This window comes from Phyllostomus hastatus, unplaced genomic scaffold (genome assembly GCF_019186645.2).
Source record: "Phyllostomus hastatus isolate PE091 unplaced genomic scaffold, TTU_PhHast_1.1 phas_scaffold_216, whole genome shotgun sequence".
Taxonomy (NCBI): domain Eukaryota; kingdom Metazoa; phylum Chordata; class Mammalia; order Chiroptera; family Phyllostomidae; genus Phyllostomus; species Phyllostomus hastatus.
In genome coordinates, this window is record NW_025334018.1 from 3,427,676 (window position 1) to 3,449,409 (window position 21,734).

At 50.2% G+C, this 21,734-nt stretch overlaps 2 protein-coding genes and 1 non-coding gene across 6 annotated transcripts; 1 reads left to right on the forward strand and 2 right to left on the reverse strand.

Moving 5' to 3' along the window:
- Window positions 1–948: 948 nt before the first annotated feature.
- On the forward strand, window positions 949–15,390 carry GBA (glucosylceramidase beta). Of its 3 annotated transcripts, none has more exons than XM_045816501.1 (13): window positions 949–1,096; window positions 7,505–7,657; window positions 10,887–10,967; window positions 11,467–11,554; window positions 11,798–11,989; window positions 12,111–12,257; window positions 12,573–12,706; window positions 12,925–13,097; window positions 13,293–13,530; window positions 13,864–14,088; window positions 14,481–14,644; window positions 15,013–15,129; window positions 15,221–15,390. In XM_045816501.1, the coding sequence occupies exons 3-13, from the start codon at window positions 10,941–10,943 to the stop codon at window positions 15,324–15,326; spliced, it is 1,611 nt and encodes a 536-aa protein (XP_045672457.1). In that variant the 5' UTR covers window positions 949–1,096; window positions 7,505–7,657; window positions 10,887–10,940; the 3' UTR covers window positions 15,327–15,390. The 3 variants fall into 3 exon arrangements, with proteins under 3 accessions (XP_045672457.1, XP_045672458.1, XP_045672459.1); XM_045816502.1 differs by having other exon boundaries at window positions 10,910–10,967; XM_045816503.1 differs by lacking the exon at window positions 949–1,096 and adding an exon at window positions 1,135–1,276.
- On the reverse strand, window positions 7,502–7,665 carry LOC123804882. Its single transcript, XR_006783232.1, has one exon. It is a non-coding gene; the product is annotated as a U1 spliceosomal RNA (small nuclear RNA).
- Window positions 15,391–15,848: 458 nt separating the features above from the next.
- Window positions 15,849–20,694, reverse strand: MTX1 (metaxin 1). 2 transcript variants are annotated; one of them, XM_045816506.1, is made up of 8 exons: window positions 20,583–20,694; window positions 19,281–19,350; window positions 19,068–19,147; window positions 17,458–17,550; window positions 17,096–17,278; window positions 16,893–16,969; window positions 16,296–16,450; window positions 15,849–16,196 (listed from the first exon to the last, which is right to left on the reverse strand). In XM_045816506.1, exons 1-8 carry the CDS (start codon window positions 20,661–20,663, stop codon window positions 15,982–15,984), a joined length of 954 nt encoding a protein of 317 aa, XP_045672462.1. In that variant the 5' UTR covers window positions 20,664–20,694; the 3' UTR covers window positions 15,849–15,981. The 2 variants fall into 2 exon arrangements, with proteins under 2 accessions (XP_045672462.1, XP_045672461.1); XM_045816505.1 differs by having other exon boundaries at window positions 15,849–16,450.
- Between the last annotated feature and the right edge of the window lie 1,040 nt (window positions 20,695–21,734).

The window sequence follows — 21,734 nt, forward strand, 5'->3', positions numbered from 1 at the left end:
CACTAAAATCTAATGTCTCCCCATTAATATTTAGAATAATCTACAAACTCCTTCTGAGACCACAGTCAGGTACTCCTGGATCTGCCTTGTGCAAGGGCCTTTGTACTTGCTTTTTCCCAAGCATTAGCCAAGCATCTGGCCTATGGCTATTGCCTTCCTCTAAGCCAAATTTGGGTCTTCATTCTATTCCCACCTTCTCGTGAGCAACGTCCAGTCATTTTATCACATTGCCATTTTGTTTTGAGCACGTACCACTACCTAAAATTATTTTGTTTTTGCCTGTCGTCCCGTGGAATATAAGAGGCCCAAATTGCTTATTGCACTGGGCCTAACATTTAGTAGGCCCTTAACAAACTCAAGTTGCTGATGTGGCAGAGCGGGACCCTATGATTTTGGGGATGGCTGCGGTACCCGATTCGGAAGGAAGGGGCACTGCCCACAGATGGCGTCAGGCTGCAAGGCTTCTTGAATAATTCACCATCATTAACAACCCCGCCTCAGGGAAGGTTGGGGTGTGGCCAGGACGGCAAAATAAGATAGCAGACGTGAAGTCTGGGGTTCCCAACGGGGCAGTTTCTGGGCACTGAATGTTCCCTACTCTGAGGATCCCAGAGGAGGAAGCTCAAGAATTCTGCTTAGCTTCCACGGGCTGGACTGCTAGAGGGAATTCTCTCCCTCACCCCACCCAGCCGGCCTTACACTCTCTAAGCTGCGTGCTTTTCAAAGTACGCCGAGGCGCTTGCGCTTTTCACGACTCGCTCTTTCCCAGTACATCCCAAATACGCTTGCGCGCCATCTGGGTTACGGCTGGTCAGAGAGAGCCGTTTGTTTCTAGAAAAACCAATAATACGTGCGGAAGAGGCCTACGTCCCGCCTCCTGACCATTAAAGGTCTACCTTCCTAAGCGAGGCTCCGCCCCCTCCTGGCACCGCCCCACCGGCTCTGAGCGTCGCGCGGCTGCGCGTCGTAGGTCTGTTCCTCGGTCGCACGCGGACTCTGAAGAGCTTCCTGCTCTAGCCCCGCCCACTCCGCTTTGTAGACTGCGGTGGGATTTCCCTTCGCCTCCAGTTGGGGTTGCTGTTTTACTTCGCTCACGGTAGGCGTAATGGATGTAGCACCATTTGGACCTTAACTCTCCCCTCCCGGCGTTTGCCGTTTACCTTTTTATCATCATTATTTGTATGCATGATCGTAATTTACTAACGAAGAAGAGGGGATAAAAATTTTCGAATTCTCCTCTATCCACTTGCTTATTGAGGGGTGGAGCGGAAATAAGGTCTGTGTAATTTATCTGTTCTCCAGCCATTCGACAAGCGCTCACTGAGTACTGGACCAGTCTCTATGCTAGGCATCAGCCATACAGCCATTGGGGATAGGAGGGGAGCGAGGACAGAGTTGGCTATACACTACCGAGCTTACGCACTGACCCATCAGCAGGCAAACGATAATTAGCAGGGCACTGAACGCTATAACTAACATTAAACCACTTCTGCAATTAATTGTGATAACAGCTACAAAAGACATGTAAGGCTATGAGCTTGTGTTGCAGGAGTGTTGTGTGTAGAGGGAGAGGATTTTTGGAGAAAATGATGTCTGAGATGCGTTCTGAAAGGTGAATAGGCATTAACTAGGCTAAATAGAGGTGAAGAGTGATGTATACTGAAGGAAGTGCCTTTATGAGCACTCTGAGGTATGGATTTAGAACAAGGGGCAAGTCCGTGGCAGACTGTCATTGGCGCCTCCCCACCTATCGTCTTATTTCTACACAGCAACCAAAATGATCTTAAAAATATAAATCTGACCTTGTCACTTCTCTGCATCAAACTCTCCAGTGATTTTCCATCTCAAGGCCTACAGAATCTGGCCCCCAACTTGCTTTCCTAAATTCACTTCTTACAATTATCCCCATCACTGATTATATCCAACACTCCCAACCCCTTTATTTTGCTTCCTACTGCTCATGACCATGTGAAGTTATGTGTTTTGTTTTTGTTTTTTGTTTTTGTCTTTGTCTACCAGCCACTAAGACATAAACTCCATACAGCCAGCAACTTTATCATCTTACTGCTGTGTCCACAGGATCTAGAACAGTGCCTGGCACATAGTAGATGCCCGGTTATTATTTGTTGAATGTGTGAGTTGGTCTGGCTGGTGTAGCTCAGTGGATTGAATGCCAGCCTGTGAACCAAAGGGTTGCAGGTTTGATTCCCAGTCCAGGGCACATGCCTGGGTTACAGGCCCAGGCCCAGTAGGGGGGCACATGAGGGGCACCTGTATATTGATGTTTCTCTCTCTCTCTCCATCCCTTCTTCTCTATCTAAAAATAAATAAATAAGTAAAATATTTTTAAAAATAATAAAAAAAAAAAAGAAATCTGTGATTTGGGAAGCACATAGCAAGGGTGCCTAACCCAGGCTGAGTTGTCAGGAAAATGGTCTGATGGCAGTGATACTAAGGCTGAGACCGTAATGATGAAAAAGAAGAGTTATTCATTTTTTTCAAGAGAGGAGAAGGAAGTACTTATGGCAGGGAGGAGAGCAGGGGCAAGATGCAGTGTAGCCTGTAAGAGGAATTGGGACTGGAGGTGCAAGTGCAGACGTGGGAAATGAGGGTGGAACACATATCCATCCTGTCAGCCCTCTCAAAGGCAGTGTGGCGCCTTTGAAGGAGTTGAGGAGGGAGAGTGGTAGGTTCGGAATTTATATTTTAGTTAAGACTGCTCACTTCTTCTCAGAGAATGGACTGGAGGACAAAAGTGGAGGTTGCAAGACAGAGAAATGTTTCTGTAGTCTAGGAGAGAAATAATGGGGAAAAGGGTACAGGGAGGGGACAGAGTGGAGAATAAGCCCCATGGAGATATAAGGCCAAAATAAAGCAAAAGTTTGTCAAGTTAGAAAAGGAGCCCCAGATTCTGGAAGGAAGGGGTTCCATTTACGGAGAGATAAAACATAGGAGGAAGAACAGGTTTGCCTGAGGGGAGACTGTGATCTCATGATGGTCCTGCTGAGGTGTCCGTGAGACACCCAGAGGAAAGTTCTGGCAGTCAGAGTCAAGACTGTCACATAGGCACTCCCAGGAGGAAGATTGGGATTGGAGGTGGATATTTGGGCACCAAAAGCAACTAGAAGAGAATCAAAGCCATGGGGTTGTTTCTTTGGAGAGAGCATGACATATGAAAAGAGAAGACCTAGGACAAAAGCCTAGGAGCACCCTCAGACAGAAATAGATGAAGCCTACAAAGGAGAAGGAACAGACAGAAAAGTGGGAGAACAGACCTGGCCAGTGTAGCTCAGTTGGTTGGAGCATTGTTCCATAACCAAAAGGTTGCAGGTTCGACCCCCGGTCCAGGCAGGGGTGCATGAGACCCGCCCCCTCCCCCCGCCCCAGTTTGGACACATAAAATCCCTGGTCTGGGTGCAACTAATAGATGCTTCTCTTGTATTGATGCTTCTCTTACATCAATGCTTCTCTTGCATCAATGTTTCTCTCCCTTCCTCTCTCTCAAAAAGCAAATGGATGCCCCAGCTGGTGTGGCTCAGTGGACTGAGTGCTGGCCTGCAAACCAATACTTGCTGGTTTGATTCCCAGTCACGACACATGCCTGGGTAGCACGCCAGGCCAGGTCCCCAGCTGGGGGCATGAGAGAGGCAACCAATCAATGTATCTCTTGCACATCGATGTTTCTCTCCCTCCCCTCTCTCTAAAAATAAATAAATAAAATCTTTAATTTAGAAAAAAGCAAATGGGGGAAAATGCCCTCAGGTGAGGATAAAAAAAGAAAAAGGAAAAGTGGGAGGACATCCAGCCAGGAGAGTAGAGTCATAGAAACAAAGGAGAATACTTCAAGAAGGGAGAGATCGAGGCAAGAGTTTTGGAAATGAGGAAACTGAAGCTCGAGAGAAGTCAGTTAAGTTCCCATACCTCAGATCTAGTGAGTAATGAAGCAAAGCTTTCAATTCTGTTTAGGCACTGGTTCATGCTAAAACACCCATTCATATTGCCTCTCCTTAAGGAGAGAAATGGCAGCAGCCAGAGGAAGCAAAGCAGGAGGTAGAGGTCTTGGACAGATGACTCTCCACTACCTGCAGGGAAGAAATAAACACTGAATAACAGTAACAATAGCACTTCCTGCCACCAATATGGAACTTGACAGTTCTCAAGGTGTCCCTTCACAGACATGATTCTTGTCTGTGATCCTCATTACAGTCCTACATGGGAGGGTCAGAACAGTTAGGGCTGTGCCAGGAGGTTCACAGAGGTTCTGTATGTATGTACTTTATTTATTTGTTTGTTTATTTTCTTTAAACCCATATTTCTGTAGCTTCAGCCATGTGCCCTTCATTTGGTCTTAGTTTAACTATAATCATCATCTTCAGAGTTAGCCTCATTCTTTCTGAAGTTCACCACTCCTTGCCTCAAACCACACCAAGGACAGTCTCTGAAACACTGGTGTGGGTGGTAACTTAACCTATTCATTCATTCAACACACACTGAACCCCCATTCTGTGCTTGCTTCTGAGTGAAGAGTTCTGAGGTTTCAAAGACTTAGCAATCATGAAATTTGCTCCACAGTTTTATAAACATAAGAAAGACTAAAAATACACTACTGAAATATCTGGGAGGCTGTATGGCACGGGGACTAAGAGTTGCTCGGGCTTCAGAGTAGTACAGACTTGAAACCAGGCTTGGCTCTGCCACTTATTTAACTTCTCTGTCTCAGTGTTCTCATCTGTAACTTGGAGTTGTCAGGCTAATGCATGTGGTAAGTGGTCATGATAGACTGGCTGGTAACTTGAGAAAAAATATAGGAGAGCACATGAGGTACAGGTACTTTCCTTGTGCACTGAGCTTTACAATGAATGCTATGGTTATTGTTTAAGAGTTGTTTAGCCCTGGCCGGTGTGGCTCAGTTGATTGAGAGTTGCCTGTGAACCAGAGGGTTGCTGGTTCAATTCCCATTCAGGGCACATGCCTGGGTTGCAGGCCAGGTCCCGGTAGGAGACATGTGAGAGACACAGACATTGATGTTTCTCTCCCCTCTTTCTCCCTCCCTTCCCCTCTCTAAAAATAAATAAAATCTAAAAAAAAAAAAGAGTTGTTTAATCAAACTAACTTTATAGTGGTAATCATTGTGTAGTATATACATGGATCAAATCATCACATTATACACCTTAAACTTACAGTGTTATATGTCAGTTATATCTCAATATAGTTGAAAAAGAGTTGTTTAATCAGATGAATTCAAGGGTGAAGCCACACCCTAGTAAGGGACAGAAAAGGTCTAGTCTCACTGGAGAAAGATGTCCTTTTTGGTTCAGTAATCAGGAGGATTGGTGTGTCTTCAGATCAGAAACCAGAACGGAAAGGACAAGTTCTAGGTTGACTGGTAAGGTTTATTCATTCATTGATGTAGTATTTTTGAGCACCGACTCTGTTTTGCATGGAATGAGAAAGTATCTCTCTTTGACTTGACCATGAAGGTAACAGTGGGACTGAGAGGTGCATCTTCCTTGGGGAGTTGATCTGAGGCCTAAAAAGCAGGGAGCCTGTCTCCAGGGCAGGAATTTGCTGTCTGAGCCAAGCCTACAGCACAGCAAAGGGCTGGCAGAAGTGGGATCAGAATTCTGCCAAACTATTTTTCAACTCCTGCTTTTGCTAATATTTATTGCCTAGTTGTCCTCCCTTGGTGTTTAGCTAAGTCTTTTAAAAGTGTGCAACAGGCCCTGGTTGGTGTGGCTCAGTGGATTGAGTACTGACCTGCGAACCAAAGTGTCGCCAGTTCGATTCCCAATCAGGGCAGATGCTTGGGTTGTGGGCCAGGTCCCCACCAGGGGGCAGGTGAGAGGCAACCAGGCATTGATGTTTCTCTCCCTCTCTTTCTCCCTCTTTTCCCCTCTCTAAAAAATAAATAAATTAAATTTAAATAAATAAATAAATAAATTTTATTTATTTATTGTTAGAGAGAGGGGAAGGGAGGGAGAAAGAGAGAAACATTAATGTGTGGTTGCCTCTTGACGGCCCCTCACTGGGGACCTGGCTTGCAACCAAGATATGTACCCTGACTGGGAATTGAACCAGCAACCCTTTGGTTTGCAGGCTGGCACTCGATCCACTGAGCCACACCAGCCAGGGATTTTGTTTGTTTGTTTGTTTTGTTTTTTGATGGCATGCTTTGAAGCACAAACACTTTTTGTTTTGATGAAGTCTAATTTATCTTTTTTTTTCTTCTGTCACTTGTGTTTTAGAATCATATGTAAGAAATCATTGCCTGTGAGATTCTGTACTTTTCACTGTAATAGAATGAGATTGTTAGGGAACCTTGGGAGGTGGTAAGATTGTTTACATGTGGGAGGGACATGACTTATTGGGAGGGTGGACTGTGGTGGATTGCCTTCTAGCTGACCCCAAATGATCCCCACCTACTATTCACACTTTGGTTTAGTCCCTCCACCACATTTATGGGAAAGACCTGCATAACCAATAGGATAGTATGGAAATGATGGTGTGTGACTCCTGAGGCTAGGACATCGTGCCTTTTGCCTTGGTCTCTCTTGAATTGCTCACTGTGGAGGAAGCCATCTGCCATGTTGTGAGGACACTCAGGCAGCCCTATAAATGAGTCCACATGGAGGGGAACTGAGACCTCCTGCCAACAGCCAGCCCCAGTTGACCACCTGTGTTAGTTAGTGGTGCATTTTGGAAGCGGAGCCTCAGCCCAGTTAGGCCTGCTGATGCCTGTAGCCCTGGCCAGTGTCTTGGCCACAGTCTCATGAGAAACCTCCAGTCTTCACTGTCCAGCTAAATCTGGACTGACATCCCTGAATTCCTCACCCACAGAAACTAAGTGAGATAATAAATGTTTGTTATTGCTTAAAAAAAAAAAAAAAAAAAAACAGCAACTAGTGCTTAATCCAAGGCTGCAAAGATTTATTCCTATGCTTTTTTCCCAGGAGTTTTCTAGTTTGAGCTCTTACATTTAGGTCTGTGGTCTAATTTGCTTTAATTTAAAAAAAAAAGACTTTATTTATTTTTTTAAAGAGAAGGGAACAGAGGGAAACATTGATCAGTTGGCTCTTGTACACCCCTAACCAAGGACCTGGTCTGCAACCCAGGCATGTATCCTAACTGGGAATTGAACTGGCAACCTTTTGGTTCACAGACCAGTACTCAATCTACTGAGCCACACCAGCCAGGGCTAATTTGCTTTATTTTTCAATTATGGAGTGAGGTAAGGGTCTAAGTTTATCTTTTTGCATGTACATGTCCAGTTGTCCCAGCACCATCTGTTAAAAACACGATCTGTCCTGGATCGTACTCCTTGTTTACCGATTCATTTCAGGACATAAAGAGTGTATTAGAAAATACTTGTTATGGAAAGGGGGCATGAAAACTGTTGGGCTGAGATCTCTAGGATGGGGAGAGTGGAGCTCAGAGACAGAGGCAGAGTCGCCCCTCCCTATCTGAAATCAAGCACTGTTGTTGTTTTCTCCCTTTTTTTTTTCAGGGGAGAGCGCAAACACAGTGCCCCACTACCACAAATTATGCAGTTGACTTTCCCACATTTGGGGAAATCACTGGAGTCAGCACATCTGGAGTGCAATGGATAAGCCTCACCCCGGGAAAACCACCTTCGTGATCACGGTATCTCCCCTGCTGGGTGAGTATGAAATCAAGCATTGTTGGTCAACTTGGGAGTTCTGGATTTTGTTTCATTGTTGAAGTGATGTCCCTTGACTGATGCCTTTGGAGGACACAGATCCAGAAATGTTGCCAGGTAGCCAACTCTTCAAAAGCCAACTTGGCCTTCACTTTGGGCAGGTAGAACCCTCTGTAAAAATAAGGAACGATTTTAAAACAATAAAAAACAAGCACTGCAGATCAACACTGCAGCTTTTGAAAATAGCCAGCACTTCACATAGCGTTTGGCACACCAGAGGCACTGTTTACATATGCGCTGTGTGTCACAGGACTCTGGGTATGAATCCAGTTTCTGTCACTGAGCAGCCAAGGGACTTTAGGCAATTTAGTGACCTTTCAGAGTTTTAGGTTCCTCATCTCTAAAATGGGGGATATAATACTCTCTGCCTTGTGAGAATGAAATGAGAGTGAAGTAAGGGTCTAATGTACACAAGTAGCATAGAATAAGTATTCAGTAAACATTAGCCCTGCCCTGGCTGGGTAGCTCAGTTGGTTAGAGCATCATCCTGATACGCCAAGGATGTGGGTTTGATCCCTGATCAGGGCACATACAAGAATTAACCCTGGCTGATGTAGCTCAGTGGATTGAGCATGGGTGTGTGAACCAAAGGGTCACTGGTTTGATTCCCAGTCAGGGAACACACCTGGGTTTCGGGCCAGGTCCGCAGTAGGGGGGTGCCAGAGGCAACCACACATGGATGTTTCATTCCCTCTCTTTCTCCTTCCCTTCCCCTCTCTCTAAAAATAAATAAATAAAATCTCCCCCCCAAAAAGAATTAACCAGTGAATACATAAATAAGTGGAACAACAAATTCTCTCTCCCTCTCTCTCTTCCCTCTCCCCTCTCTCTAAAATGAATACGTAAAATTAAAAAAATAAGCATTAGCTCTTATTATAACCAACTTTATTTCAAAAATAAAATATAGTGTGATTCCCAGTCAGGGCACATGCCTAGGTTGCAGGCCATATCCCCAGTATGGGGTGTGCTAGAAGCAACCACACATTGATGTTTCACTCCTTCTCTTTATCCCTCCCTTCCCCATCTCTCTAAAAATAAATAAATTAAAAAAAAATAATAAAATATGAAAGCTCAAGGGCAAATCATGTGGTGAGAGAAATCTGTAACGTGGTGGTATCAACTGGAAGATTTTTAAACTGAAGGATAAAAAGGAAAAAATAAGACTCATAAACACTCTTCCTACAGAGTGAAACAGGGAGGGGAGGGGGCCCTAAACCCAACGGAGCAGGCAGGGGCAAATGTACTATGTGCTTAATGAATATTTGAGAAATGAATTAACTAGAAGGAAGTATGGTATAGGTATCACCTGCCCTCCTCCTGAGAATGAGCCGTGCACAATATTTCCTGGAAAAACAGGAAGTCTGAATGATGAGGCAGGTACTGACATAGTGATGATGGTTCAATTTGGTTCAACAATTTGCCACCTATTCACTCCTTGTCAGGACATCTACACAGAATGAGTAAAACATTCCTTTACTGAACTTCATAAAGGCTTAACTTATTACCGAATTTGATGCACAGTAGCGTACTAGCCACACACACTATGGTACTTAAACCTCACAATACCCTGGCTGGCGTGGCTCAGTGGATTGAGTGCCAGCCTGTGAACCAAAGGGTCACCGGTGCGATTCCCAGTCAGGGCACGTGCCTGGGTTGTGGGCCAGGTCCTCAGTAGGGGGTGCATGAGAGGTGACCACACTGACTGATGTTTCTGTCCCTCTCTTCCTCCCTCCCTTCCCCTCTCTCTAAAAATAAATAAAATCTTAAAAAAAGAAACTCACAACAATTCTATGAGGTAGGAGCTATCATTTCCCTTTTATAGATGAGAAAAAGAGGCTTAGAGTGATTAAGTCATTTATTGAAGGTCAAATAGCCATAGGAACCTAGAACAAGAAAAGATCAGTTTTGCCTGGAGTGTGTCTAAAAAGACTTCACTGAGATCATTTTAAAAAGACACAACAAACAGGCAGTTACCGCACCTCCTGTGTGCCAGGCATGCGCTTATCTCACTGATCCCAGTACTGACCCTGAGAAGCGATGGTACGGCCTCCATTTTACCAGTTAGAAAATAGGCTTGGAGGGCTGGAGTCGGTCCAGTCATAACTGTGTGTGTCACTCCCACTAAATCATTTGTGATGTGGTTGCAGCATCATGGACAACCCCCTTAACTCCTTCTCACATCCTCCAAGGATACGGCTCATACAGCACTTTCCAGTTTCCGAACTACTTTACACAACCTTCCTGTCCTGTGAGAAAGGAAAAGCAGTTAATACAACCAGTACCTGATGATGAAACCAAGGAGGCCTGGAGAGACACAGTGTCTTCAGGCACGCCACTCCTGTCTCTGCCCAGGGCCCGTCCTCCCTGCACTTCCCTGGTTAATGATCCCTGCCCTTTCACCTTGGTGAAGACTTCCAGGATAGCTCCTTAGCATGGAGGGCCCTTCCTTGCACACTTGTTACTGGTTGTGTCTGACTCCCCTGCTTCACGAGCCTCTATAGGGCAAAGGTTATTTTAAACATCTCTTAGTATTTGGGCTACACTATTTTGCACAATGAACCTCTTTTATTTTTTTCATTTTTATAAAAAGGTTTTATTTATTTATTTTCAGAGAGAGGGGAAGGGAGGGAGAAAGGAGGAGAGAAACATCAATGCGTGGTTGCCTCTCACACCCCCTTAATGGGTACCTGGCCCACAACCCAAGCATGTGCCCTGACTGGGAATCGCACTGGCGACCCTTTGGTTCACAGGCCAGCAGCCTTCAATCCACTGAGCTACACCAGCCAGGGCAGTGAACCTTTTATTAGTATCAACTTTATTAGTATTACTTTAACATTTTTTCTCAAGAAAGCAATGTGCCTACTGTGGTTCCCATCCTCTGGAATTCAGTAGCTTCTATCCAGTCCTCCACTCAGGTCTTTGATCTAAATTCTTCCTAAAGTTGTCATCCACGCATGCCTTCCAGAGTTTCACAGGGTGTATAATTACCAACAGCCGGAGGAAGCCAGTGGCCCTTTACAAATATGGTTGCAGTTGCTTCACTTCCTGTATCATGTGACTCTCCCATAGTCATCACATGACCCATCCACTCTATTATGCCGGAATTAACCAGTAAGACCAATCCCGTGTCTGCAGCTACCCAGGTACCTGTATCCCTATTTTTATTTAGAGGACTCCCTGTCTTCTCTGCAGCTTGGGAACCCTGTAGTCTGCGCATCTGGTGATGGATCTTTCAAGTCCTTCCAGAAAGGTGAGTGGGCCAGAGCTCCCAATTGATCTCTGCTTCTGGCATCCTAGCCATCCACGTCCTGGAATTCAATGAATGACAAATTCTCCTCCAACTCAGGCCATCATGGCATTTTTATGGAGGGACAGATCAAGGGAGAAATGGGTGGGAAGAGGGGAGTAGGAAGGTCCTGGTGGGGTGGACAGAGGCTATCACTAACAGAGCACTTAGAGGGAAGGCTGTTACTAGCAGAGGGCCTGTTCCTTCCCTATTAAAGGTGGGAGCCCTGGCTGGTGTGGCTCAGTGGATTGAGTGTGGCCTGTGAACCAGAGGGTCGCTGTTTCGATTCCCAGTCAGGCTACATGCCTGGGTTGTGGGCTGGGTCCCTGGGAGGGGGCGTGCAAGAGGCAATCAAACATTGATGTTTCTCTCCCTCCCACTCCCTTCCCGTTTCTAAAAATAAATAAATAAAATCTTTAAAAAATAAATAAATAAAGGTGGGAACTCCTCATTCTGTTCCCAGGAATGTCCTAAGGCCCTGGGCAGGGCAGGCTTCATGGCTGCGGGACTCACAGGATTGCTTCTACTTCAGGCAGTTTCTTGGGCATCAGGTGAGTGAGTCAAGGAGGAGAGAGGTAGCACCAAGGCTCCCTTCTGCCTCATGGTACTTTGGTATCCTTCTGGCAAACTGGTGGTGGGCTTCAGTAGGTGCTCAGCAAATGCTTTTGAGTGACGGAAATGAACTTGAGATGGGGGTCCAGCAAGAGGATTTTGAAATCCATGTTCAGTCCCTCCTGACCAGTGTGTTGTCCCCCAGCTTTGTCATTCAAGACTTGCCTCTCCCTCCCTCCCAGGCGCCCACCCCTGCAGCCCTAAAAGCTTTGGCTACAGCTCCGTGGTCTGTGTCTGCAATGCGACGTACTGTGATTCCCTTGATCCCCTGACCCTGCCTGCCCCCGGCACCTTCACACGCTATGAGAGTACACGCAGCGGGCGCCGAATGGAGCTGAGTCTCGGGACCATCCAGGCCAACCGAACAGGCACAGGTACCCACTCCACCCTCCACCCTGAACCAGGCTGGGGTCCTCCTGAAGCTGACTCATGCCAGTGGTCACGGGGTTTCTCCCTTGTGCACTGACATCCTCGATTTCCTGCCTGTGTTCCCAGGGCTGTTACTGACTCTGCAGTCGGATCAGAAGTTCCAGAAAGTGAAGGGATTTGGAGGGGCCATGACAGATGCTGCTGCTCTCAATATCCTTGCCCTGTCACCCCCTGCCCGGAATTTGCTACTCAAATCATACTTCTCTGAAGAAGGTGAGGAGGAGAGGGACAAGGTGCCATAGTGCAATTGACTTGGACATGTCCTTGGACCCTGACTTACACCCATCCCTGACATTTGGGTCTTCTCTTAATGCTCAAATAAGTGAGATTGTCCTACCCGTCTTCCACCGAGTGGTCGGGGACTCGCAGGCGCAGAAGGCCTGTGTTTCACCCAGGTGAAACACAGAATCACCTGGCACCTCAGGCTCCAACCCAGGAGCCCAGACATAGTTTAGGACTGGTGAGTGGTGGGCCAGGTCCCACGTTCTTCTGTTGAGTCAGACTTCCAGACCTTGGTCTTTTCTGCAGGAATCGAATACAACATCATTCGGGTACCCATGGCCAGCTGTGACTTCTCCATTCGCACCTACACCTATGCCGACACCCCTGACGACTTCCAGTTGCACAACTTCAGCCTTTCAGAGGAAGATGTCAAGCTTAAGGTGAGCACTCTGGCTTCCTCAGGCCGTGGTGGCATTGATGCCCAGTGTTTGAAAAGCCTCAGGCTAGAGAAGTCTGCAGAGAGACAGAACTTGGCCCCTGTTCTTTCTGTTTTGTGCTGGGGGTGGGAGGGCGGGAGGCTAGGCTTGATGCACTGGTCGGGCCAGTCAGCCTATGTTCCAACTCTGTGTGTCTCTCTCCTCACTACCTTTGTTTCTAGATACCCCTGATTCATCAAGCCCTACAGATGTCCCAGCGCCCTGTCTCACTCTTCGCCAGTCCCTGGACGTCACCCACTTGGCTCAAGACCAATGGGGCAGTGAATGGGAGGGGGTCGCTCAAGGGTCGGCCAGGCGACCTCTACCACCAGACTTGGGCCAGATACTTTGTCAAGTAAGGGAGCAGCAAGGCTGTGGGATCCGTATTGGCAGGGTCTGTGTCTCAGCCTGACCCTGCTCATCTCACCTTTCTACCTTCTGTGCCTTTCAGACTTGGACCCCTAGTTTTCCCCACCTCATCGGGCCTCCTATTCCTCAGGGTCTTGGTTCCCTTTCTTGGTCATAGTCAAATATACTCTTCCCCTGCCAGGTTCCTGGATGCCTATGCTGAGCACAAGTTAAAGTTCTGGGCAGTAACGGCTGAGAATGAGCCTTCCGCTGGGCTACTTAGCGGGTACCCTTTCCAGTGCCTGGGCTTTACCCCTGAACACCAGCGAGACTTCATTGCCCGAGACCTGGGTCCCGCCCTGGCCAACAGTACACACCGCAATGTCCGTCTCCTCATGCTGGATGACCAACGCTTGCTGCTGCCCCGCTGGGCCCAGGTGGTAAGGCCCAGGACCTCCATGGGCACACCAGTGACCCTCAAATTCAGAATCCCAATGACTGGCTTCAAACAGAAGGCCCTCCCTGCCCCAACTCTCAGTTGGATTCTTCGAGCTCCCTGGGCTGGAGCCACCCCCTGGAGTGTTGGGGTGGTGGTGACCCCCTCTGGATCTCCAGGGTCCCAGGGATCCTCGGGATTGTTACTTCGACCTCCTCTAGTTGCATCTATCCACTGCCCACTTCCCTGGTCCCCTAGTGACTCTTCCAGAACCCTCTGCACAGGGGTCAGGTTCAGTGGCTCCCTTTCCCCAGTTGTCCTTCCCCTTCCCTTACAGGTGCTGGCAGACCCAGAGGCAGCTAAGTATGTTCATGGCATCGCTGTACATTGGTATCTGGACTTTCTGGCCCCAGCAAAAGCCACCTTGGGGGAGACACACCGCCTGTTCCCTGACACCATGCTCTTTGCCTCTGAGGCCTGTGTGGGCTCCAAGTTTTGGGAGCAGAGTGTGCGGCTAGGCTCCTGGGATCGAGGGATGCAGTACAGCCGCAGCATCATCACGGTGAGCCGCCTGTGTCCCTGTGCGCAATGCAGGCCATTGACTCTTCCGAGTCTCACCGGGGGCTGAAGACAGGCCCTCCTCTCCAACTTTTCCCCAGCTGGCTTGCTCCTGGGGACATTTTGGGATATCATGATTCCCTATCTTGCCTTCCCTTCACGGATCTGTACGTCCCATCACCCTTTTTCTAAATGCTTGGGTCTCAAGCAGTTAGAGCTGCCTCAGATTTGTCAGCTTCTCTCTTGATGTCTCCTTCCTCACAACCTCTCTCCTTAGATATTACGGATATAGAGCACTCCTCACAGTGCTGAGGCACTGTAGCCCACCTGTCTCATTAACTGCATTATCTGGGGACCCAGTGTGGAACCTTTGTCTCTGCCCTGTTCCTGCCCTAGAATCTCCTCTACCATGTGGTTGGCTGGACTGACTGGAACCTCGCCCTGAATCCTGAAGGGGGACCCAATTGGGTGCGCAACTTTGTCGACAGTCCCATCATCGTGGACATCGCCAAGGACACGTTTTACAAACAGCCCATGTTCTACCACCTTGGCCACTTCAGGTGAGTGAGTGGTGGGCGGGCACCCCCACTCCACACCAGGCCTAGCGTCTCGTGCCCTGGCCTTACGTCACCCCGTATGAGGGACAGGAAGGTGTGTAGGGTGGGAACCCTGGGAGAGGCACACCTGTCCCTCTTGCACCATCAGGGCAGGAAATGACTTGATGGCATCAGACAGGCCACACCGAATGCCGACGCTGGGGCTGGGAGGCAGGAGGGCAGGGCACGCCAGCAGCCGTACTTGAGACCTGGAGAATGAGGGCAGAGCTTTGGCAAGGTTTAGGAGGGGATGGCTTCTGAGTTGATGGGAGCTACCCTCGGGGCCAGAGGGGCTGGGTTGGGGTCCCTGATCATGCCTGTTTCCACTGCAGCAAGTTCATTCCTGAGGGCTCCCAGAGAGTGGGGCTAGCTGCTAGTGAGAAGAACGACCTGGATACAGTGGCACTGGTGCGTCCGGACGGCTCTGCAGTTGTGGTGGTGCTAAACCGGTGAGAGTGGCAGCAGGGCCTGGGGACTGGGCTGAGGACAGGATGGTGGGTTTGGCAGGGTCACACTCAGCTTCTCCTTCCCCCTCACCAGCTCCTCCAAGGATGTGCCTCTCACCATCAAGGATCCCGCTGTAGGCTTCCTGGAGAGTATCTCACCTGCCTACTCCATTCACACCTATTTGTGGCGTCGCCAGTGATGGAGCAGATGCCCAAGCAGACACCTGGGCTCAACCTGGGCATTAAAGGGACAGTCAGCTCACATGCTGTCTGTGGCTAAAGAGGGTACAGAAGGGTTGGGGTGAGCTTAATTGACGTAAGGCCAGGAGCAGTGGTTTGGGTGATTCACTCTCCCCTCTAGCTGGTGCCAGGGCCCGGAGGTCCCTTGGGAAAGGACTGGGAAGCCCTGGTGCCACCCCCCATCCAAACCCCTAAGCTTGTGTGTGTGCTCTGTGCTGGTTGCCTGTGGAAACTGGGCCCAAGCCCAGGGTGAGCTCACTGTCTGTATTAACTCAAGATGGGCGTGGGGGTAGGGTAAGGAAAGGAAGAGACTAGGAAAGCTGGACCCAGAACTGAGGACTGTTTGTCTTTCCTGGAGATGCAGAACTAGGCCCTTGCAGGAGCAATGTCAGCATCAGGGCGCAGGCAGCTAATTAGTCAAGGTGCCCCGAGAGCCCCTAGCCCCCAGCTAGGAAACAGTGGCCCCTTAAAGGACAGACTGATCCCAGTCAACGTGAGCAGGTTTATTGTGAGCGGGTGGGTGACCCATTTCTGGCTGGACTGACAACGGGGAGACACAGGGACCTCTGGAATGCATGACAGTAGAAAAATCACTCCTGGGAGCATGAGGGCAAATCATTCCTCCTCATCTTCCTCAGCCATGCCCAAGGCCCGTGTGCCTGGGGTCCGGGCAGGCGCTGCCCGCTGGATAGAGACAATGCCACTGAGCAAGGCGTAGCCCACCATGGCCGCCAGCCCCGCCAACACGGATAGGATCTGGTACCGGCGCCGGTACGGCTCCTCCTCAGTCTCTGACCCTACTGATGTCTGGCGTGGAGGCGGCATCTCAGCTGAGGGACAAGGAAGAAAGGTGGGCAAGGAGGCCAGTGCCTGGATCCCTGCCCACTCCCCCAAGGGCTGGCACCCACAGCCCTCGATCTGCCCCTTACCTCCATCCCAGGGAAAATAGAGGCTGAGAATGTGGGTGCAATAGGCACAGAGGTTGTGCAGCCCCCGCAGGTGGGCCTGGAGCTTCCCACTGGGCAGCTTTATCTGCAGCAGCAGGGCCAGGTAGCTAAAGACAAAGGCATCCAGGGAGGCGGGGCTGAAGCACAAAGAGAGAGATACAATGGAGGAGGAGGACTTTGGCAGAGTGGGTAGAGATGGTCGGAAGAAGATTTGGCCCTGGGAGGTAGGCTCTGGGCAGCAGGGACCACCAGGGTGGGAGAGGACACTGTTCTGGGCCTTGTGTGGGGAGGGCCCCTAGGTGGCGCCAGCCTGGCCCTGAATGGGACTCTATTTTAGGGCTGCATAAAGGGCACATTGAGCGCCCCACAGCCCTGCAGGCCCCTCCTGTGCCTGGCGGCCCTCCCACCCTCCTGTACCACTGAGGCGGCTCTGGCCCCACACACAGCCCCACTGTGACCGGACCCAGTGTCTATCCCGAGGACCTCTTGTCCAGAGCTGAGCCCACCCAGTCCCTGCAGCTACATCTGAACCTTCATCTTCTTCCAAGCCACCTCTAATTCCCCTGGAGTCAGACTCACGCGTCTCCAAAGAAGAATTTCTGAGAGCCCAGGCGCTGAGAGAGGAGGGTCAGGCATTCCCGAGCCTCTTGGTACAGCTACAGGGAGGACACAGGTAGGCTTGTGGCTTCCGGCACCATGCCACCTCCCCTTCCAGGCACTCCTGCTCCTGGCCATCAGCCCCAGGGCCCGTCTCATACAATAGCTCCCTATCCCAGAGGTACCTCCTTCTCCAGTTCTTCCTCATTCTCAGGCCTGTGCTCCCCACACAGCAGCTGCAGCCGCTCCATGTGTTGCCGCTGCATGCGGCCAGGCAGGAAGAAGTTGAGGGGAAAGGGCATGGCCTCTGCATACCACTTCCGGGTCACTTCCACATAGTTCTTGGCATCTATCCAAAATGTATGTACCTGGGATTGGGGACACAGGAAGGAATAGGCAAGTATGAACTAGTATACCTACCTGACAGGGTGGGCTTCTGATCCCCGTGCTGCTCCAAGGCTGTGGGTGGGGGTGAGGGGTTGGGTGTGTGTGTCCCTGGCCCCTTACCCCACTGGCCATGAACACTGGGAGGTCTGGGCACACTTACCAGCACTGGGAGCAGCTTCTCCTCCAGCAGAGACATGAAGGCCAAGGTGTCTGCCCCTTGTCGGGCAGACAGATCATAATCGGCATTGTACTTCTGCGGGAGAAATGTCCATAATGAGGTGGAAGCTGAAGGACTCCAGGGCACTTTCCCAGGGGCATCCTGTCTGCACCACCCTCGCTGGCCTCTGAGTGCAGCAGAGGTAGAGTAAGGAGTTTTTTTCCTGCTGAGGCCCCTTGGCCTGGGCACAGCTAGTAGCCTGTTGCTGTTGGCGGACAGCCTGGGCCTTAGAGACTCCTGGCTGTCAAGGTCCTACGCCCATTGCGGGGAGGAAAGAAGGCCTAGCCGCAAACCAGGAGCAGCTCCCAGAGTTTCCACGGAAAGGTGGCAACATGCCTGCCGACAGCAATTTTCTAACGGTAACTTCCCCAATCCAGGCACCGCAAAGCCAGCAAAGTGGAGCTCAGAGGCAGGCTGGGCCTCCATCCATGCCTCAGGAACTAGGGGCACCATCCTCATGCTCCTGGGACCCAGTGAAGCCAGGCCCAGGGCCCTCTGGCTTCTTCTCTCAATGTCCATCTTGGCTATTTCCTCTATTTCATTCTCTGGCCCAGGCCCCACCACCACCACACACACATTCCAACTGTACCCCCAGCTCTCGGGCTGCCTCATCTTTCTAGGCTCCAGTATCTGTTGCTTAGCAACTCCTTCCACATCCTGAGTAAGCTTTGTCCCCAGATGACCTCCTGAGCATGATCCTTAAATCTCTAAGCCTCATTTTCTCCCCTGTGGGATGGGGTACTAATCTCTTTCTCTCAATGTGGCTCTGTTAGGGAAAAACTCTGAAAACTGGAAAAGTTGTGCTTATATGTAAGTAAACAGCAGTGTCCCAGTCCCTGCCAGGAACTTTGGCTTTACCTGGATCCCCTCTCTCCATGCTTCTCAAGCCTGCATTAATTCCCCAGCTCCTTCATTTTGGGGAAAGTAGAAATGAAGAAGAGGGTCCCACTTCTGACAATATGTTCCCTTTTGGAATCAGACCCTAAAAGCTAGAAGAACCCTTGGAAAGCATCCTAGCTAATGCCCCTCGTTTTACAAATAAGGAGCTTAGGGCTCTGAGATGTTAAGTGACTCACTGAAGGTCACACAAGTCAAAGAGAGAGTGAAGGGCATAGCCTAGGCCTCCCCATTCTTGTAATGCTCCTCCAGCTTCCCTGCCATGGCTCTAAGCCTTGTCCACCCTGAGCCCCATGTCCTGTCTGACCTGGTCCCTGAAAAAAGGCAATAGTCTCACTTGCAAGGGTCTCATTGGAGCCAACTGCTCTCTTCTATATTCCTTTTCCTTCCTTGTGTCACCTGCCTGTTTATCTCTCCCTCTCCACCGGGCAAGCAGAAGGCCCCCAGATGCCCCCAAAGTGCCCCAGCTTAATCTCTGGCCTACTACTTATAGCATCATACCTACAACATGTGAGCCCTTCCCCCCACTGCATTGTGTTCCTTGAAGCACTGGGTCGCCTGCATCTAGCTTGGTATATACTTGGTACTCAATAAATGTGTTGCATTGAATTGACTGAACTTTTTTCCCTGGCAGCCCCCTTAGCCATGCCACCTACCTCTTTTCGAAGGTGGGTGATGATCTTGTGTGGTACCGAGATGACCTCTCCATGACTGGTTCGAAGGGCAGGCAAAGTCCCTGACATTGAGAAAGAAGTGTGCCCACCAAACCCTTAGCTATCTATCCATACACATTTAGACTACATTCCTGTCTGTCTCCTGTTTCTCCCCTATACATTCCCTTCCTCACCGCCCCCCTGGGCACTGGGTACCTGAAGGGCTCCGCCAGGGGTTGGTGATCTTGTGTACTTTGAGTGGGGCACCAGTAAATCTGGCATAGGTCTGCAGGGAAGGAAGCAGAAGGCAGAGAGAGGCCAGGGACATGGCCCCACAGGGGAATCAAGAAAAGAAATAATATATTGAGCCCTGGCTGGTGCGGCTCAGTGGATTGAGTGCTGGCCTGCGAACCAAAGGGTTGCTGGTTCAATTCCCAGTCAGGGCACATGCCTAGGTTGTGGGTTGGGTCCCTGGTGGGGGGTGCGCGAGAGGCAACCACACACTGACATTTCTCTCCCTTTCTCCCTCCCTTCCCCTCCTTCTAAAAGTAAATAAGTAAACATCTTTTTTTTTTAAAGAAAAGAAATAACATTGAATACCTTTTGTGCTATGGTCTATGCTTAGTACTTGATACACACATACACACAGAGGTGAACCTTACTGCGCCCACTTTACAACGAGCAACACGGGGCTCAGAGATTATGGACTGTCCATGGTCACAAGTCAGCTAGGAAAATCCATCTCCTCTCCTATCATCTACCTGGTGAAACTTATCCTCAGAAGGTTTTCTAATGAGTATATCCCTTTTCTTGGAAAAACTGACAGTGCCCTTTTTGGGCAGTCTCTGTGGCCTGTTTGTACTTACACCTTAGCACCTGAATGTTTTATTACATTTATTTGCTGACATTTCTGCCTTTCTGTAAACAATACCAGAGGGACCAAGTCTTACTTATTTTTGCATGGCAGTGTTTGGTATTTGGAAGAGGGCTAATACATGCTTGTTAAATGAAGGAGTGAATGAATGAAATGAACTAGTTTGACTCCAAAGCTCTTTCTACAGAACCCTGCTGTGGGCCTTTTGGCTCAATAAACAATAAGCTCAATAAATACTGTTTAGTGAGGAGGAGGAGGAGGAAGAAGGAGAGGAGGAAGAAAGAGAGGAATGCCAAGCCTGAGAACCCTGAGATTGTTCGGCTTTAGTAAAGATCTGTATGAAGAAACAACGCCCAGAGAGGAGAAGGAATAGTCCCAAGGTCACACAGTCAGTAAATGGAAAAGCAAGGACTAAAACCATATATCCTGAACCCCCGCCTAGCCCTCTTTTCATGGCGACACAAAACCTAGGTTTCTAAGGCATAGGGCACTGAGCCCATTCTGGCCTTGGACGCTCTGACTGCCTCAGTTTCTCCCACTTCGCCCGTTTGGAGGCGCCCTGGCAAAATTCAGTTGACCAGCTAGTTCGGGCCCCTTCCCTAGTCCTCCAGGGCGCAGCAGAGGGCGCCGGCACCACCCCTCACCAGTACCGCCAGGCTGTCCAGGTCCACTGACGGCAAACCCCAGCCCCCCGACCAGCAGAACAGCTCCATGGGCGCCGCCATCTTGCCCGCCCTCTGTCCCGGAAGCACCTCCCTCTGCACTTCTGTCAGCCCCTGCGCGGACCCGCCCCCTACCGCCCCGAGAGTAGCTACAGGAGGGCTGAGGGTAGCTTCAGGGGAGGTGTGTCTTCTCCTAGCCCTGAGGAGGCCTGGTGGCGGGGGCGGAGCTGAGGGCCTCTAGGGACGGCGGCCACCGCCTTATCCAGAGACAGCTCCCGAAGGGGGGAGGGGCTCTCGACCTGGGGCGCCTCGGAGGGTCTAGACGCCTGGGCCGAGAGGAGATTCCTAAACCCCCGAAAGAGTGGCAGGCCTGGGAGAAGGGGGTCTCGTGCGCCTGGGCTGGCCCTGGGGGTGTCTCGCAAATCTGCACGTGGCCTGGGCTGCTCTAGGGCCCTTCAGGCCTTGGCCCTGAGCCGGGGATGCGGGGGGAATCCCCCCGAGGCGCATGTTTTCCACAGCGCGTTATGCTTGGAGCAGGCCCGCGCCGCCTGTCGCCATGGAAACAAAACAGGGGCGGTGGCAGCCGCCAGAGCGAGGCCGGGCTAGGGACTGAGTGGGGGGAGGGGAGGTGGGGCTCGCGGGCTGTTGCCTTGGTAACAGAACTGAGGCGCCCCTCCGCTTCGTCGGGGTCATGGACTGTCAGCCAGTACCCCCTGGCGCTCCCAGTCTGGCCCCGTTTCCCTGATCCACTCCTGTCTTTCTTCTTACCTGATTTCTTCAGTCCGACCTCACTCACCATTGTTTTAGACTTTCCTTCCAGTTCTCCCATTGGACCCTTCCAGGTTTTCCTAGGAATGAGGGAAAATGGAGGCACGGGTACATGTCAGGGGACCCTTACCCTAATAAAGAGCACTTGCTATGTCAGAGCAGCACACTTCACTCCCTGTGGGCATCCTCTGGGCACGAGAGCAATCTCGTTTCCACCACTCCCTTGGCTTCTTATCATGCCAGCTGTGGAATAATGCCCACTGTCGGGCACTTTCCTGCCAGAGGTTTCTGCTTCCCCCAACTGACTTCCAGAAAGCAGCATTTGGTAGTGGCCCCCAACAACGAGGTGTCAGAAGAGAGGGAGGC

What these genes read in the sequence shown, in the direction of transcription:
- MTX1 (XM_045816505.1), bottom strand. Translation starts at nt 20,663, where the DNA reads ATGGCGGCGCCCATGGAGCTGTTCTGCTGGTCGGGGGGCTGGGGTTTG. An exon ending in TGGACAGCCTGGCGGTACTG is followed by an intron (nt 19,351 to 20,582) that starts GTGAGGGGTGGT and finishes CCTTCCCTGCAG; the next exon opens with ACCTATGCCAGATTTACTGG. An exon ending in AGGAAGAACTGGAGAAGGAG is followed by an intron (nt 16,970 to 17,095) that starts GTACCTCTGGGA and finishes TCCTCCCTGTAG; the next exon opens with CTGTACCAAGAGGCTCGGGA.
- GBA (XM_045816501.1), top strand. Translation starts at nt 10,941, where the DNA reads ATGGATCTTTCAAGTCCTTCCAGAAAG. An exon ending in TTTCAAGTCCTTCCAGAAAG is followed by an intron (nt 10,968 to 11,466) that starts GTGAGTGGGCCA and finishes TTCTGTTCCCAG; the next exon opens with GAATGTCCTAAGGCCCTGGG. An exon ending in TACCACCTTGGCCACTTCAG is followed by an intron (nt 14,645 to 15,012) that starts GTGAGTGAGTGG and finishes TTTCCACTGCAG; the next exon opens with CAAGTTCATTCCTGAGGGCT.